Here is a 15720-nt window from a genome sequence, read left to right as displayed (position 1 = left end):
TCCCTAGTAATTATAACAACACTGATCATTCGCAAACCCAATCAACAACATAATAAGACAGTGATTGGCATTCACTCATTCGGCTTTACTCTGCTCAGCTCGTATAGCTCGGTCCCCTTTTGCCTGCAGGAAAGTTTATTTCTAGATTTAACAAGGATTCCCCTGACAGACATCACGTACACTATGCACACATTCAAAATCAACTTATGATTCATTCAGAAATCAACTTACAGAGTGTGTTCAAAAACCAACAGGAATGTGTTTCAAAATCATATGAGTAATCCATAGACCAATGTGCGCTGGATGCTAGGCATTTTGTGAAACAAGGTTTTTTTTTTCTCTCCTCAAGAATATGAATTTACCCCCCCCCCCCATCCGCAATTGTCACCTGGGTCAGAGACCTCGGTTTGCCCCCCCCCCCCCCTCCCTCCCTCATAGAACTTGGCCTGCTGCGCATGCGTGAATCTGGCAGCTTGGACGCGGCAGTAAAATTTTTCCCACTTGCATCTAGCTGCTTGCTACGATTGCTTACACAGCAAACAGCCATATTTCTGTAGCCAGAAGGGGGAGAAGGTACAACTTTGTATTTTATGTTTTATTTTCATATTTTTTCTCGTTCACGTTTCATTGCCGCAATATAAATCTGCAGTAGCAGGATACAGTAATATCCTTTGTTAGAGTATCGATTCTTACCAGTCAAAATTACAAAAATGTAACTGAAAACTAAAACAACGAAAAATTCCCCATTTTTTCCCAGATCTCCCGGTTGTACGGGGTCGTATACACCCTGTAGAAACATTTGCACTCTCTCTTTCTTTGCCAAGACGCATTTCTACTGTTTAGTTAGCTCTTTCAACTCACCCGAAGAGGTGGCACAGTGGTTGTTGACACTGGACTCCCGCTGATGCTACCAGTTCAAATCTCCTTCCAACTATTCTGATTCAAGTTCTCCATAGCTTCCCTACAGTGTTTCAGGCAAATGCCAGGAAGGTTTGTTTGAAAACAAATATAGCTAATGTCCTCCTTCAATTCAAGCTTGTGCTCTGTCTCTCACTGCCTGGTGGTTAATGGGATGTTAAAACCTAATCTTCCTTCCTTATGTTTTAACTCCAATAAAATAATAATAACAATAACCAAAGAAGAAACAGATGTAAGGAACAATTTTAGAATCAAAGTAGAGAAATGGTTGGTTAAACCAGAGACAAAAGCCCAAAGAACTGGAACAAAATGGAGTGAAGAAAGAAGAGCTAAATTCTTGCAAACAATGAAAAACTGGTGGGAAAATAAAAAGAACAAGAAGAATGGAAAACGAACCATCTTTACTTAGCATCTTCCACTTAGGGAGCTTTGAGAATAATAATAATAATAATAATAATAATAAACAAGAAAACCAGCAAAGTAATACAAATGAGTTAATGAATTTAAAGAACATTCCCAAACACCCTCTACACTAACAATAAATCTATAAAACCATCGCACCTGTCTGTTTGTCTTTTAAACACACTAATCTCCACAACTAAATTACACAACAAAAACTCCATGGTGGAACACCAAAACATATGGAAAAGACAGACTGCTACTCATTATAAAGGTGATACATTGAGCTGCAGACAGGCACAATATTGTGCCTATTTGCAACTCAATGTATCATTTTTGTGGTGAGTAGCGGTCTATCTTTTCACTATACTGTTAATTTCCAAAAGTAATACATGAGTTTTCAAGAGGTTTTTGCGAGTAACTTGCACATAGTTCGGGGCACCTTGTACGCTTTAATTCATCAAAATTGGATCACAGGAAAAAAGACACACATACATATTATAAAAATGTATTTGTCTACGTATGTATGTACATGTGTTCCACACTCTCTCCAAAATCACTGTGCCAATTTCAAGTAAACCTAGTACTCATCTCACTCAGTCTGGAAAGCATCACTGTGGGGGTAAGAACCACCTACCTATCACAGGGGTGGGGAAGGGGTCATGACATGCAAATACCCAGATATTATTCGCCCATTATTTGAGAACAAGAGCACTAGTGACTCAACAACACGCTTCACACATAATTTACAAGCTTTACGAAACTTTTTCTCGCCTACACTCGCCACATAATGATGAAAGGAAAAAAGTTTTACACTTGTTACATTTTCTCTGTTCATTTTAATTTATTATTTCTTTACTACTGATTGTATTTGCTACATATTTTCCCGACAGTTTTCATATATACCACTGAATGTACTTATAAAATTATATCTATGTACGACACATAGATCAGGATATTTGACATTATAAATACTGTGATGCATGAAAACTACTGCATCACACATGACATATAAATTTACTATTCTAACCCACTGAACCGATTTTGATGGAATTGGGAAAAAGAGGTAACATGAACCCCGAGGAAGAACATAGGCTATTTTGGAAAGTGTGTAGTACAAGATACTTATTGATTTGAAGAATATTACATGAATTAGGGAAAAATATTTACTTTTTGAAAAAGCTATTTACTCTTTGATTTTTGAACTTCATCATATGCTTTTCTTGGTTGATATGTGCAGTGTGATATGATTCAAAGTAATGAATACAATGTTTATACAATCTTCAATGTGTTTATTCCCTACTTCTCCCTACTTCCACACTATTTGTTGCATAATGTACATTGTTGTGGAGCTAGATAATTAGCTTTATTGCAACATAATAACTAAAGTGTAACTCGTACAACTCTGTTAAATAGTACATTCAACAACAGAATCAAACATACACAAAAACAAAGAGAAAACATAAGTCAGTGATTGTGCCAAAGATAATCATTAAAATACTTATTATTTCCACAGAGCATTACACTGAACTTCACCATTTTCCCATTAGTGTCAACGATATTTTTTGTTGAATCGAATGTGTCGTCTGGACTGTGTGACAACAGGTTCTACACAGGCTGCTGACTGCACATTAGAAGTTGCCTCCGACATCTGTTGCAGCTGATCTGTATCAGGCGATGGAGCGGCTGCAGCATTTGCAGAGTCCGTAGTGCGTGAAGGTGAGTCCATACCAATGTAGGGTGCGCAGAAAGCATGTTTGAGCCTGTCGACAATGCTGGTGGTTGGCGTATCCATCACATCAATCTTGAATGTCTTGTCTTCCCTACTGATGACACAGCAAGGTCCATCATATGGTGGCTGCAGTGGCTTGCATACTGCATCATGCCATACAAAGACATGATTGCACTCTCATAGTTCATCAAAAACAAATGGGCAATGTGTCTGCCGATCCCATGCAGCAACATGACGTAGTTGCTGAATTTGTACACACAGCTTTTGTACGAAATCTGATGGGTCAATGAAGTCATCTCGGATGGCCATAAACAAGTTCTGCAGTCATGGCTTTCAGATCTTCTTATAGCGATGCACACAGAGACCCAGGAGGAATTTGGGCAATGTCTATGTCCACTGCTGTGGCTCATGACATCAAAGTGACACTTTCAGTTGGTGGTGCACGCATTCAATTAAACCATTCACTGCTGTGTGGTAAGCTGTAGCTCTAATCGGCTTCATACCCAGTAGCACGGTGAGTGCTTTGAAAAGATATGACACAAATTGTCTTCCCTGGTCTGTTGTAATTTGTAGAGGCACACCGAAATGGGTGATCCATCCCTGGAAGAACGCATTCGCGACAGTTTCAGGTAATGTCGGGAACACCTTGGGGTAGGGTGTAAAACAATTGATGGCTGTAAGGCAGTATGTGTATTCTTCTGGTGATGGGAGAGGTCCTACAAGTTCTAGGTGGACATTTTCAAATCTATGATTCAGAGGAAAGAATGTGCCACGAGGTGACCTAATTTGCTGGCTAACTTTATTTCGCTGACAGGCCACACTTTGCCACACATATTGTGAGTAATCTTTGTCCATGTGCGGCCAGATGGAAGCTAGCTTCACCATGTTGGTAACTTCTCTTACCCCAGAGTGTGACATTTTATGTAAAGAGGCAATTGCCTGTTGACAAAATCAATAGTCACAAATGGTCATGGTTTGTTAGTCACGATGTTACAATACACCACCACAGTTGATGGAGGCAACATATTAAGGTGGAGTTGTAGGCCTGATGGTTGCACTAACAAATCTCGTAACTCACTATTTTTTTTTTTTTGGGGCACACAACTTCATTGGTCATTAGTGCCCTGACTACTCTAAGAATGCACCGCGAGGCACAAGTTGACAACAACAACTAAAAGGGAAAACACGATAAAAGACAGACTGACAGGCATAGGATTAAAAAAAAACAACATCATCAAATGTCCTTAGCGAGGTTTGTCAAATTGATAAAACAAAGAACACGAGCAGCTGCTCGTGGGTCATCCGCTAAAATGGCATCGAAAGTATTAGGCAGGTTAAGATCGAGGCGCAGTGTGTTAAGATCTGGACAGGACATTAAAATGTGTCTAACCGTCAGCAAGTGCCCACATGGGCAGAACGGCGCCGTCAGCAGATGGCGATGGCTGAACCGGCAGTGTCCAATTCTTAACCGGGCTAAAACGACCTCCTCCCGCCGAGAAGGGCGTGAGGAGGACGTCCAAGCCACGGGAAGAGGTTTTAAGGCCCGAGGCTTGTTGTCGGTAAGTGCAGCCCAATCGGCATGCCACAGCCGTAAGATGCGCCGACAAATGACCCTGCTAAAATCGGACGAAGGGACACAACAAGAAGCTGTCCGAGGCTGGAGGACCGCAGCCTTGGCCGCGGCATCTGCAGCTTCGTTCCCAGGGATACCAACATGGCCAGGAACCCACATAAAGCTAACCGGAGAACCGATGTCCACCAGCTGCTGAAGAGAGCGTTGGATCCGGTGTACGAAAGGGTGAACCGGGTACGGATCACTGAGGCTCTGGATGGCGCTCAGGGAATCTGAGCAGATGACATAAGCAGAATGTCGGTGGCGGCAGATGTAAAGAACAGCCTGGTAGAGGGCAAAGAGCTCAGCTGTGAAGACCGAACAATGGCCATGGAGGCGGTATTTGAAACTTTGTGCCCCGACAATAAAGGAACACCCGACCCCGCCATTGGTCTTAGAGCCATCTGTATAAATGAAAGTCATGTTGATGAACTTCGAACGAAGTTCCAAAAAACGGGAGTGGTAGACCGAACCAGGGGTAACCTCTTTTGGGAGCGAGCTGAGGTCAAGGTGAACGCGGACCTGAGCCTGGAGCCAAGGTGGCGTGCGGCTCTCGCCCACTCGAAAGGTTGCAGGGAGTGAAAAATTATGGTGTTGAAGGAGGCGACGAAAGCAAACTCCAGGGGGTAGCAGGGCAGAGACATACAACCCGTATTGATGGTCAAGAGAGTCGTCAAAAAAGGAACGATAAGACGGATGGTCGGGCATTGACAGTAGCCGACAGGCATACCGACAAAGCAGTATATCGCGCCGGTAGGTGAGTGGCAATTCGCCAGCGTCAGCATGAAGACTCTCTACGGGACTGGTATAAAATGCTCCGATCGCAAGTCGTAAACCCCGATGTTGTATGTTGATGGCGTAAGATGGATGGCCGTGCAGAGGAGTATACGAAGCTCCCATAATCCAGCTTGGAGCGGACGATCGACCGATATAGACGAAGTAGGACGGTTCGATCCGCTCCCCACGACATACCACTGAGAACACGGAGGACATTTAAAGAACGGGTACAACGGGCGGCCAAATATGACACATGTGGAGACCAGCTAAGTTTCCTGTCAAAGGTAAGGCCTAAAAATTTGGCTGTCTCCACAATTGGGAGAGCAACGGGACCGAGTCGTAAGGACGGTGGGAGAAACTCTTTGTAGCGCCAGAAGTTAATACAGACCGTCTTCTCGGTAGAAAAACGGAAGCCATTAGCGACACTCCAGGAGTAAAGACGGTCAAGAGAACGCTGAAGACAGTGCTCCAGGACACGTGTACACTGCGCGCTGCAATAGATGGTAAAATCGTCCACAAAAAGGGAGCCTGATACATAAGCTGGGAAGCAATCCATTATTGGATTGATCGCGATGGCGAAGAGAGCGACGCTCAAAACTGAGCCCTGTGGCACCCCATTCTCCTGGCGAAAGGTGTCGGACAGGACAGAACCCACACGTACCCTGAACTGTCGATCCATTAAAAAGGAACGAATAAAAAGAGGGAGGCAACCGCGAAGGCCCCATGTATGCATGGTGCGGAGAATGCCCGCCCTCCAACAGGTGTCGTAAGCCTTCTCCAAATCAAAGAACACAGCCGCGGTCGGGCGCTTCCGCAAGAAGTTATTCATAATGAAGGTCCACAAGGTAACCAGATGGTCAACAGCAGAGCAGCGCCTACGAAATCCACACTGTACATTGGTAAGTAGGCGTCGAGACTCGAGCAGCCAAACCAATCGAGAGTTAACCATTCGCTCCATCACTTTACAGACACAGCTGGTAAGCGAGATAGGTCGATAACTGGAAGGCAAGTGCTTGTCCTTCCCCGGCTTAGGAATCGGGACAACAATAGACTCGCGCCAGCATGCGGGAACATGTCCCTCAATCCAGATGCGATTGTATGTACGAAGAAGAAAACCTTTACCCGCAGGAGAAAGGTTCTTCAGCATCTGAATATGAATAGAATCAGGCCCTGGAGCGGAGGACCGTGATTGGCCAAGTGCGGTTTCGAGTTCCCGCATGGTGAATGGGGCATTATAACTTTCACAATTCGAGGAGCGGAAGTCAGGTGGCCTAGCCTCCTCTGCCTGTTTGCGGGGGAGGAAGGCAGGGTGGTAATGAGCGGAGCTCGAAACCTCTGCGAAAAAGTGGCCGAAGGCATTGGAGACAGCCTCAGGGGCCACAAGGACTTCATTCGCGACCTTCAAGCCAGAAACTGGGGAGTGGACCTTAGTGCCAGATAGCCGGCGCAGGCTACCCCAGACAACAGAAGAAGGAGTAAAACTGTTGAAGGTGCTTGTGAAAGCAGCCCAGCTGGCTTTCTTGCTTTCGTTAATAATACGACGACACTGAGCACGTAATCGTTTATAATTGATACAATTCGCCACTGTAGGGTGGCGTTTAAATGTGCGTAAAGCACGTCGACGAGCACGTAAAGCGTCTCTACATGCTGCGGTCCACCAGGGGACCGGTACGCGACGTGGAGAAGAAGTAGGGTGAGGGATGGAATATTCAGCAGCAGCGAGAATGACTTCCGTGAGGTGTGCGACCTGACGATCGCAGCTTGTGAAGGTTTGATCCTGAAAGGTCGCCCTGGAAGAGAAGAGCTCCCAGTCTGCCTTGGAGATGGTCCAACTAGAGGAGCACGGAGAGGGAGTATGCTGCAGGAGATGGATAACACACGGGAAGTGGTCGCTCGAATATGTATCAGCAAGTGCATACCACTCAAACCGGCGTGCAAGTTGGGGAGTACATATAGAGAGGTCTAAATGGGAATAGGTGTGAGATGTGTCCGAAAGAAAAGTAGGGGCGCCAGTATTGAGGCAGACAAGATTGAGCTGGTTGAAAAGGTCTGCTAACAAGGAGCCCCTTGGGCAGGATGCTGGAGAGCCCCAAAGGGGATGGTGGGCATTGAAGTCTCCAGTTAACAAAAATGGTGCAGGTAGCTGAGCAATAAGTTGCATCATGTCTGCCCTGGTAACGGCAGATGACGATGGAGTGTAAACGGTACAAAAGGAAAACGTAAAAGTGGGGAGAGTAATGCGGATGGCAACTGCCTGCAGGCCGGTGTGCAACGTGATGGGATCGTAGTAAATATCATCCCGGACCAGCAACATAACCCCTCCATGAGCTGGGATACCTACCACAGGGGGTAGGTCAAAACGCACAGAGGTGTAGTGTGCCAAGGCAATTTGATCGCATGGGCGTAGCTTCGTTTCCTGGAGGGCTACGACGAGCGGACGATGCAAGCGGAGCAGCAACTTCAAGTCCTCTCGGTTGGAGCGAATGCTGCGAATATTCCAGTGAATAAGTGCCATCGTAAGAAAAGGAAGATGAGAGAAGGGGTCACCTCGAAAGCCGCTTAGGGCCTGGCTTCGAGCGAGCACTGCCGCCGCTATCAGTAGGCGGACAGTCATCGTCCATGGGGTCTATAGGGTCATCGGCCATCTCGGGAGGATGGCCGGGAGGGGGAGCTTCCTCCGCCGGTGAACGGCCAGATGTACGGCTACCAGCGGTGCGGCCAGGCGAAACGGATGACGGCCTGGGGCGGCAACCGCTGGGTGGCGCAGGAGAAGAAATGCGCTGTGGCGGAGAAGGAGAACTGTGCTTCCTATGCGCCTTTTTGGAAGGACGTTTGGTGGAAGTACCGGTCGAAGGCTGGGAGGTCGAGGGACAGAGGAAGTCTGCACGGGATGGTTCCTCCTTGAAGGCCCGTGCATCTGACTTCGGGGTCTTCGACTTAGCAGAAGCTGAGGAAGGGGCTGGTGTCTGTGGGGTGATGGGAGGAAGAGGAGACGTCGACCGCGCGATCTTAGCACTGGCCAAACGGACGACCGTGGTGCTGAAGGTCAGATCGCATGTCTGGGTTGCTACCTCCCGGGTAGTCCGAGGAGAGGCGAGGACAGTACTGTATTTCCCCGCTGGGAGCAGCGTGGGCTTCCTACTAGCCAATAGCTTGCGAGCAGCCGAGGTGGACACTTTCTCTTTGACCCGAATTTCTTGGATACAGCGTTCTTCCTTATAGACAGGACAGTCACGGGAGGATGCGGCATGGTCACCCTGACAGTTCACACAACGAGGAGACGGAGGTGGACAGTCACCCTCATGAGCATCCCTGCCACAAGTGACACATTTAGCCGCATTGGAACAAGACTGTCGAGTGTGATTGAAACGCTGACACTGGTAGCAGCGCGTAGGTGTCGGGACATAGGGGCGAACAGAAATAACCTCGTAGCCCGCCTTGATGCGCGATGGCAGCTTAACACTATCGAAGGTCAAGAAAAGTGTCCGGGTCGGTACAAGGTCATTGTTGACCTTTTTCATGACCCGATGGACAGCCGTCACGCCCTGCTCAGCGAGGAAAGATTGAAGCTCCTCGTCAGTCAATCCGTCGAGGGAGCTAGTATAGACTACACCACGAGACGAATTCAAAGTTCGGTGGGCCTCCACCCGGACAGGGGACGTGTACAGGCGTGTGGCCTGAAGCAGCTTTTGTGCCTGAAAGGCGCTCTCAGTTTCTAGTAATAAGGTACCGTTACGCAACCTGGTACAAGATTTGACAGATCCGGCTATGGCATCTACGCCCTTCTGAATAACGAATGGGTTGACAGAGGAAAAATCCTTTCCGTCCTCAGATCGAGAAACGACGAGGAACTGTGGGGTGAATGTTTACACCTCAGGTCACACCTCCCGAGAAACAGACGGAGGGACCAATCGGCATGGTCAGAAGGTATCAGCTCAGGCAATCACCCCTCCCCGGGCCTGGCCTTTACCAGGGGGTACGCGCGTGCCTTACATGTCTACCCAGGGCGGGGACTTACGCGTTACCCCGTCACCGGCTACGCGTGCGAACGCGTGGGTCGGCCTTCAGGCACGCACAGGGAGGAAGGAAGAAGAGGAAAAAGAAGAGAGAGAGAGGGAGAAAGAGGACAGACTGTCTCAAACGCCAAGGCGGAGACCAGAGAAGGCAAGGAGAAGAAGGCAATGAGAAGGCAAGGAGAAAAAGGCAATGAGAAGGCAAGGAGAAAAAGGCAATGAGAAGGCAAGGAGAAGTCAAGGGAAAGAGTAAGGAAGACAGTGAGGTGGAGAAGAGCAAAGAAAGGAACCAACAAAAGGAAGGAAGAAACGAGAAGTGAAAAACCAAAAAGACCACGATTATAGGTCGTGGAACCGTCCGTCTCCGGACGCAGGCGCTAACTACCCCCGTGAGGGGGATGGACTCGTTTTAGTCGCCTCTTACGACAGGCAGGAATACCTCGGGCCTATTCTAATCCCTGGACCCGCAGGGGGGAACTCACTATCTGATTGGCATGCTGCCATGAGAGCTTCAAAATCAACTGCATCAGTGACTGCTTTGATCGAGAGAGCATCAGCTGAATGTTGAGTTCTCCAGCAAAATGAATAATATTGGTAATGAAGTGTCCAACATAGCCATGATGTTGCAGCTGATGAGGTGTCACTTTCTCAGGATGCTGGCAGAAAGCATATATTAGTGGCTTGTGATATGTGATGAGAGGGAACTGTTGTCCATTCAACATATGATGAAATTTCTTGATAACAGCATAGGCAGCTTACAATTTGTGATCATAGTTGGACCAAGTCTGTTGAGATTGTGATAACTTTTTACTGAAAAAGGCTAAGGGTTGCCAGTGCTCGTCGATTTGCTGTTGCAGTACAGCACCAATTGTTGACCATCAAGACGAGAGGTGCCTGCAGAACTGGATGCACTAACAGTGTAGCTTCTTTGACGCCAGTCTTCAGCTTGGTAAATGCCAACTGGGACTCACTATTCCACTGGAGTTTGTCCTTTGGCTTTGATGAAGCATGCAATAATTGATTCAGCAGTGTAACTAGGCAGGGCATGATTGCAAACAAACTGACAGTAAAAATTGGTTACACCAAAAAATTGTTGTAATTCTTTAACTGTTGTAGGCTGTGGGAAACTAAGAATAGCTTCTACTTTCTCTCATGACGGCCCTATCCCTTGCGCCTTGATAGTATAACCTAGGAACTGTATTTCAGCTGCTTTGAAGATGCACTTTGATGGGTTGATGAGCACGCCATGTGCATGTAGACGAGTGAAGATCTGTCTTAAGTGTGCCACGTGTTCTGTGTCTGAGTTTCACATGACCAGGAGGTCATCAACATACATATAACAAAAGTTTAAGTCACATGTGACTTAATCCATGAACAGTTGAAATGTTTGGGCAGTATTACAAAGTCCAAAAGGCATTCGGATAGATTCAAATAGTCCAAACAGTGTGAAGACATTGATCTTAGCAATGTCATCTGGTGCCACAGGTATCTGAGCACGAACTATGTCCAACATAGAAAAGATGTGTGTGGACATTGAACGTAAGATCTTTGCTATGCGGTACTTGATATCAATCTGGAACGGTTCTGGCACTGAGCTGTCTATAATTGCCACATGGATGCCATTCATTATTCTTTTTTGGGACTTTGTGTAGTGATGACCAACTACTGCTCAATGTGCGGCAGATTCCTTGTGCAAGCACTGACAATAGTTCTTGCTTAACTATCCTCAGTTTCTGGGGTGCCAAGCAGCGAAACCATAAAGTAGTGGTCCATGTGTAGTCAAAATATAGTGCACTGTTGAGTGCTGCGCAGATGCCAGTGGGGAGTGTGGCATGTTATCTCCAGGAACTGTCTAACAAGCTCTATGAATCGAGAATCACCAGTAATCATCCGTATTGCTGTGTCTTCCACACGTAGCACTCTATCTTGGCTTGCTAGGTTGGTAGCGTTGTCAAGAAGGTGTTGGTGAAGGAGGTCAGACAGGAACCCATAAAACCCAAGCCCAAGAATGGGGTGCGTTATGTCTGATATGAGGAACTGCCATTCAAATTTGCGCTTCAGGCTTCAGTACAGCACTAATGCGACACACCCATACATTGCGATTCTAGAACCACTGGTAACTAAAAGACAGCAGTCATCACAGTTTCGGTCTGGTAGACAGGTAAATGGATAGACTGACACGTCAGCACCTGTGTCTACCAAAAACTGTTAACTTTGTGCCATGCTCTGTTACAAACAGTCAATGGCTGCTGTCTGGAGAGCCAGTTTCCAGTTTCCCTGTTCGTACGGTAGGCTACACTTCTGTGCCTCAGAACCATACCATTAATGGTACCAGCAAATTCTTGCTGACAAAGGTGAGTGACTGCTTTCCTGGTGAGCGGCGGCAATGAGATCAGCAACTGATAGTCTGGATGCATAATGCAGCAACTTGTGCAGTGAGCTCGGCAACCTGTGGTAGTAGTATGGTGATGGTGTTATCTGCCTGAGGCTGTTGGCAAACTGTTGCAATGCACGTGGATGGATACATTTCCGCTATATGACCCACAGTTCGTGCGACTGCATCTACATCACCAGCACACACTGTCAATATCTTCTGCGCAGGTGTGATAACCAAATGTTCTACAGAATGCTGTCACTCACTGTGTTGCTTGCTAATGTACATTGTCGACGTAGTAGCTGTGATGGGGTGCAATTGCCTTGCTCTTCAGTGCGGAGTAGTTTCCCCAATCTCTTCACCTCTGACTGTGAAAGCTGGATAATCAGAGTGTTCTTGATGGTTAAGTAATGATCAGTGCTTGATGGTGGCGCCAGAATGTCTTGCATTTGTGTGACCATATCTTCATTGAGAGCAGCAACTATGTAACTGTATTTCATCTTGTCTGCAGTTAGATGCTCTAGCACAAACTGATTTCCAAATTGCACAAACCACACCATGGAATTCTATTGCCAAAATGGTGGCAGCTTTACTGTCACATAATTAATTAATGAACCAGTAGACATGTCTACAGTTGGTGGCAGGTCTGACATTATGTAGCTATGATGAACTGGGATGCGGAAGATGTGTGATGCAATTGACACGGATATTCATACTTAGTGCGCTGCAACACGATATGAAGCATTAGTGACCACGGAATTTCATGTCATTTACTGTCAGAGATCACAGTGGGGTCACCATTTATTGTGGGGCTACATAATTAGCTTTATTGCAACATAAAAACTAAAGCTTAACTCATACAACTCTGTTAAATAGAACATTCAACAACAGAATAAAATGTATACAAAAACAAATAGAAGACAAAAATCATTGATTGCGCCAAAGATAATAATTAAAACAGTTATATCTGGTGCTAAAACCTGAGACCTTTACTTTCATGTGCAATGCTATTACTGATAGATACTATTACAGACTGAGCTATCTACAGATGAGATTGCTGCAGAGCGAAAGCTTCACATTTTGGGAACCTCTTCCTGGTTAAAATGATCATGTATATGGAAATATTACTGACCTTTGTTTTACTACTGATCCAGTCAGTCTGTGATTTCGCTCGTTGCTTGTCTGTCAGGCCAGCGTGGTATGCAGCTGCTTTAATACCTGCGCTCACCAAATCTCGTGAGACTGTATCACATTCATTCCGTGACAGACAATAAATAATTCCTGAGTCCCGGGGATGCTTACTTCTTATAAATGAAACAATATCTTTGGTGATGCCTTTCCCTTTCTTTGGCAAGACACTATACTTCAGGTTTGGCCTGTTAAAGCTTGAAAGAAACCTGCAAGAAAAATATTCCAAATTTTGTCAGTGTGTGATATTTTAAGACATCAATGAGACTATGTATACAGGGTGAACCAGAACTCCAGCGACAAACTTTTACTAGTTTTTTACAGATATCTTCTGAGTATTTTAGTATAAGGGACCCACAGTCTCTGGTGGCTCTTTACAGAGTAATAATGTAGTTATGATTTATTCAGTTTGTTATCACAATCACCTTTGTTTCTGTGAAAATACCTTCACAACACTGAAGCTTCTGTAATATTCAATTACCAATACATACTACATACAACACAGAGTAGTGCAGCAACTCACACACAAAAAGGTACACTTTTATCAGTCTGTTCTGTCAGTGTACAGTACTGCACATAACAAATGCAAAACCGTTCCCTTACAGGTATTGTTCAAATTACTATCATGATCACAACACAGTGTACAGCAACACACTCTCAAATGTCTTACATGCTCAAGAATTCCAGGAGTTTGGCATACCACAGCTGTGGCTGTGGTACTTCTAACAACCAGGTCTATGTGAATATAGACTAGATTCTTGTAAACTAGGCTCCTCACATGCCCCCAGAAGATGTCCATTGGGGTCACATATCATCTTCTATTTTTAGTAAAATACAGATACAAAGCTAACTGGATCAAGAAACCAAATGAAAGGCTGCAGCTCTGTAGTAAGGCACCAGAGACTGTGCACCTCTTATTCCAATATACTCAGAAAGTGTCTGTCAACAACTATGAAAGTTTGTCAGTGAAGTTCTGTTTCACATGTATATTCACACTTAAGGATGTAATATATAATTTTTTTTCTCTATAATTAGTTGTGAAAATCAGATACATGAGTAATTCCGAAACTTTTAAACTTGGTTACCAACAGATTGTAAAATCCTAACCTATCTTCCTTCCTTGAAAACAACTGCATATGATCATACAAGAAAGCACCCATTTCATCATTGTTACTCCACAATAGTAATCAGCATGTTTAAATAACTGTTAAGTGTGTTGTGGCGTAACAAATTTAGTTAAAAAAGTATAACTAGAAAAGCAGCATTTTTCTGAATATACTATGTTTGATACTAATATCTTCTAACACAATAAGTTGTGCAACTAAAAATTTGTCAACACTCCTTAACTCACTGTATCCTTGATGGTCACGTGTTTCTACGGAGACATATTTACTTCCCTTTTGTGTACATTTCAGCTTCCTCTGCCTTGAATGTTTCACACATGTTGTACTACTACTACTACTACTACTACTACTGGAAGTAGTAGTCGTGGTGGTGGTCGTGGTGGCAAGTTGCCTCATAAGTGTTCCACTTTAGGTTCAGAATATTAAATGATGACAACTCAGGGCCATACCAGTTAACCCAAGAAACACTGGCAGTCATGCATCTGGATCTTACCAATGGCACTCAAAAACAGAAGTGATGAGAGCGAAGAAAGTGATTATGAAAATATTGTGCACTTTCTTTGTTGTATATATCATCACAATCATTTCTGAAAACCACAGTAACAAAGACAGCCACATTTAAACAAGGGCCATGAGGAACACCAGTGTTATGTTTAAAATGTGTTTATAGAATCTCATTTAATTGTTCTGTTCCGTTCCAGCAAGTTAAGAAAAGCATATCCCTTTGTTGTTCAACTCTTTATTTTGTGAAACACAGCACAAATTTTAAGTTCCAGTATCTGGAAACTTTGCACATACGATAGTAGCTTTGTTTACATACAGTTACGACTAGGCCTAATTTTTGTAAACGTGTTTTTCTTCTTTTTTTTCGGTAATCTAACTTATTGTCACAAACGTAAGTTTGTTTACACAAGATTGAGACTAGACCTAATCTTTCGTAAATGTATTTTCTTGTTTTTCAGTAATTTAATTTGACTTATTGTCACTAAAGTAAGATTTTTACCATGAGTGAAAAGTGCCTGACGTGCTGCAGAACTGTTAGTTCCAGGGTTTGGTGTGATGGCTGCAGTAGTTTTTTCCATTGGGGTGACTGTAGTGGCATGAGAAATGGGGAAGTGGATCAGACCCATCAGTGTTTCTGTAGGATATGCAGTAGAGATAGGAAAAAAGCGGAACAGGAGGGGAAAATTGCTGTCCTTCAGACACAGTTAGAGCAGGCTAGGGAAGATCTGAACAGGTTAAAGAGGGAGAAGAGTAAAGAGAGGTGGGAAGTGGCAACAGGTAACAGCTTTGTGGTGAATGTGAAGAATAAGTTTGACTTGTTGGTTCAGTTAGAAACTGATGAGCCACAGACAGAGGTAGGTGTAGAGAGGACACAACAAACTTTCAGTAGAAAATTGACTAAGACTGTAGGGAAGTCAGCAAAGAGAAAGAAAATTTTGTTGTTAGGCAGTTCACATGCTAGAGGTGTAGGCCAACTTTTGCAGAACAAGATTTAGGATCAGAATACCAGGTCACAAATTTTTTTAAACCTAGTGCTGGTCTGGGTCAGGTGACAAGAGGATTTATGTTCACTCTGTAAA

At 44.7% G+C, this 15720-nt stretch overlaps 1 protein-coding gene across 3 annotated transcripts in view; it reads right to left on the bottom strand.

The window, feature by feature from the left end:
- Positions 1-15720, bottom strand: part of LOC126094677 (Bloom syndrome protein homolog) — a 207352-nt gene that overhangs the window by 68861 nt on the left and 122771 nt on the right. For all 3 annotated transcript variants that reach the window (XM_049909187.1, XM_049909188.1, XM_049909189.1), the window contains one exon: positions 12958-13222. In XM_049909187.1, the coding sequence (XP_049765144.1) occupies positions 12958-13222 (265 nt within the window). The remainder of the gene's footprint in view (positions 1-12957; positions 13223-15720) is intronic.

Source organism: Schistocerca cancellata, chromosome 8, assembly GCF_023864275.1.
Source record: "Schistocerca cancellata isolate TAMUIC-IGC-003103 chromosome 8, iqSchCanc2.1, whole genome shotgun sequence".
Lineage (NCBI taxonomy): Eukaryota > Metazoa > Arthropoda > Insecta > Orthoptera > Acrididae > Schistocerca > Schistocerca cancellata.
The sequence above is the reverse complement of the archived record's forward strand: the minus strand, read 5'-3'. Positions and strand labels throughout refer to the sequence as shown.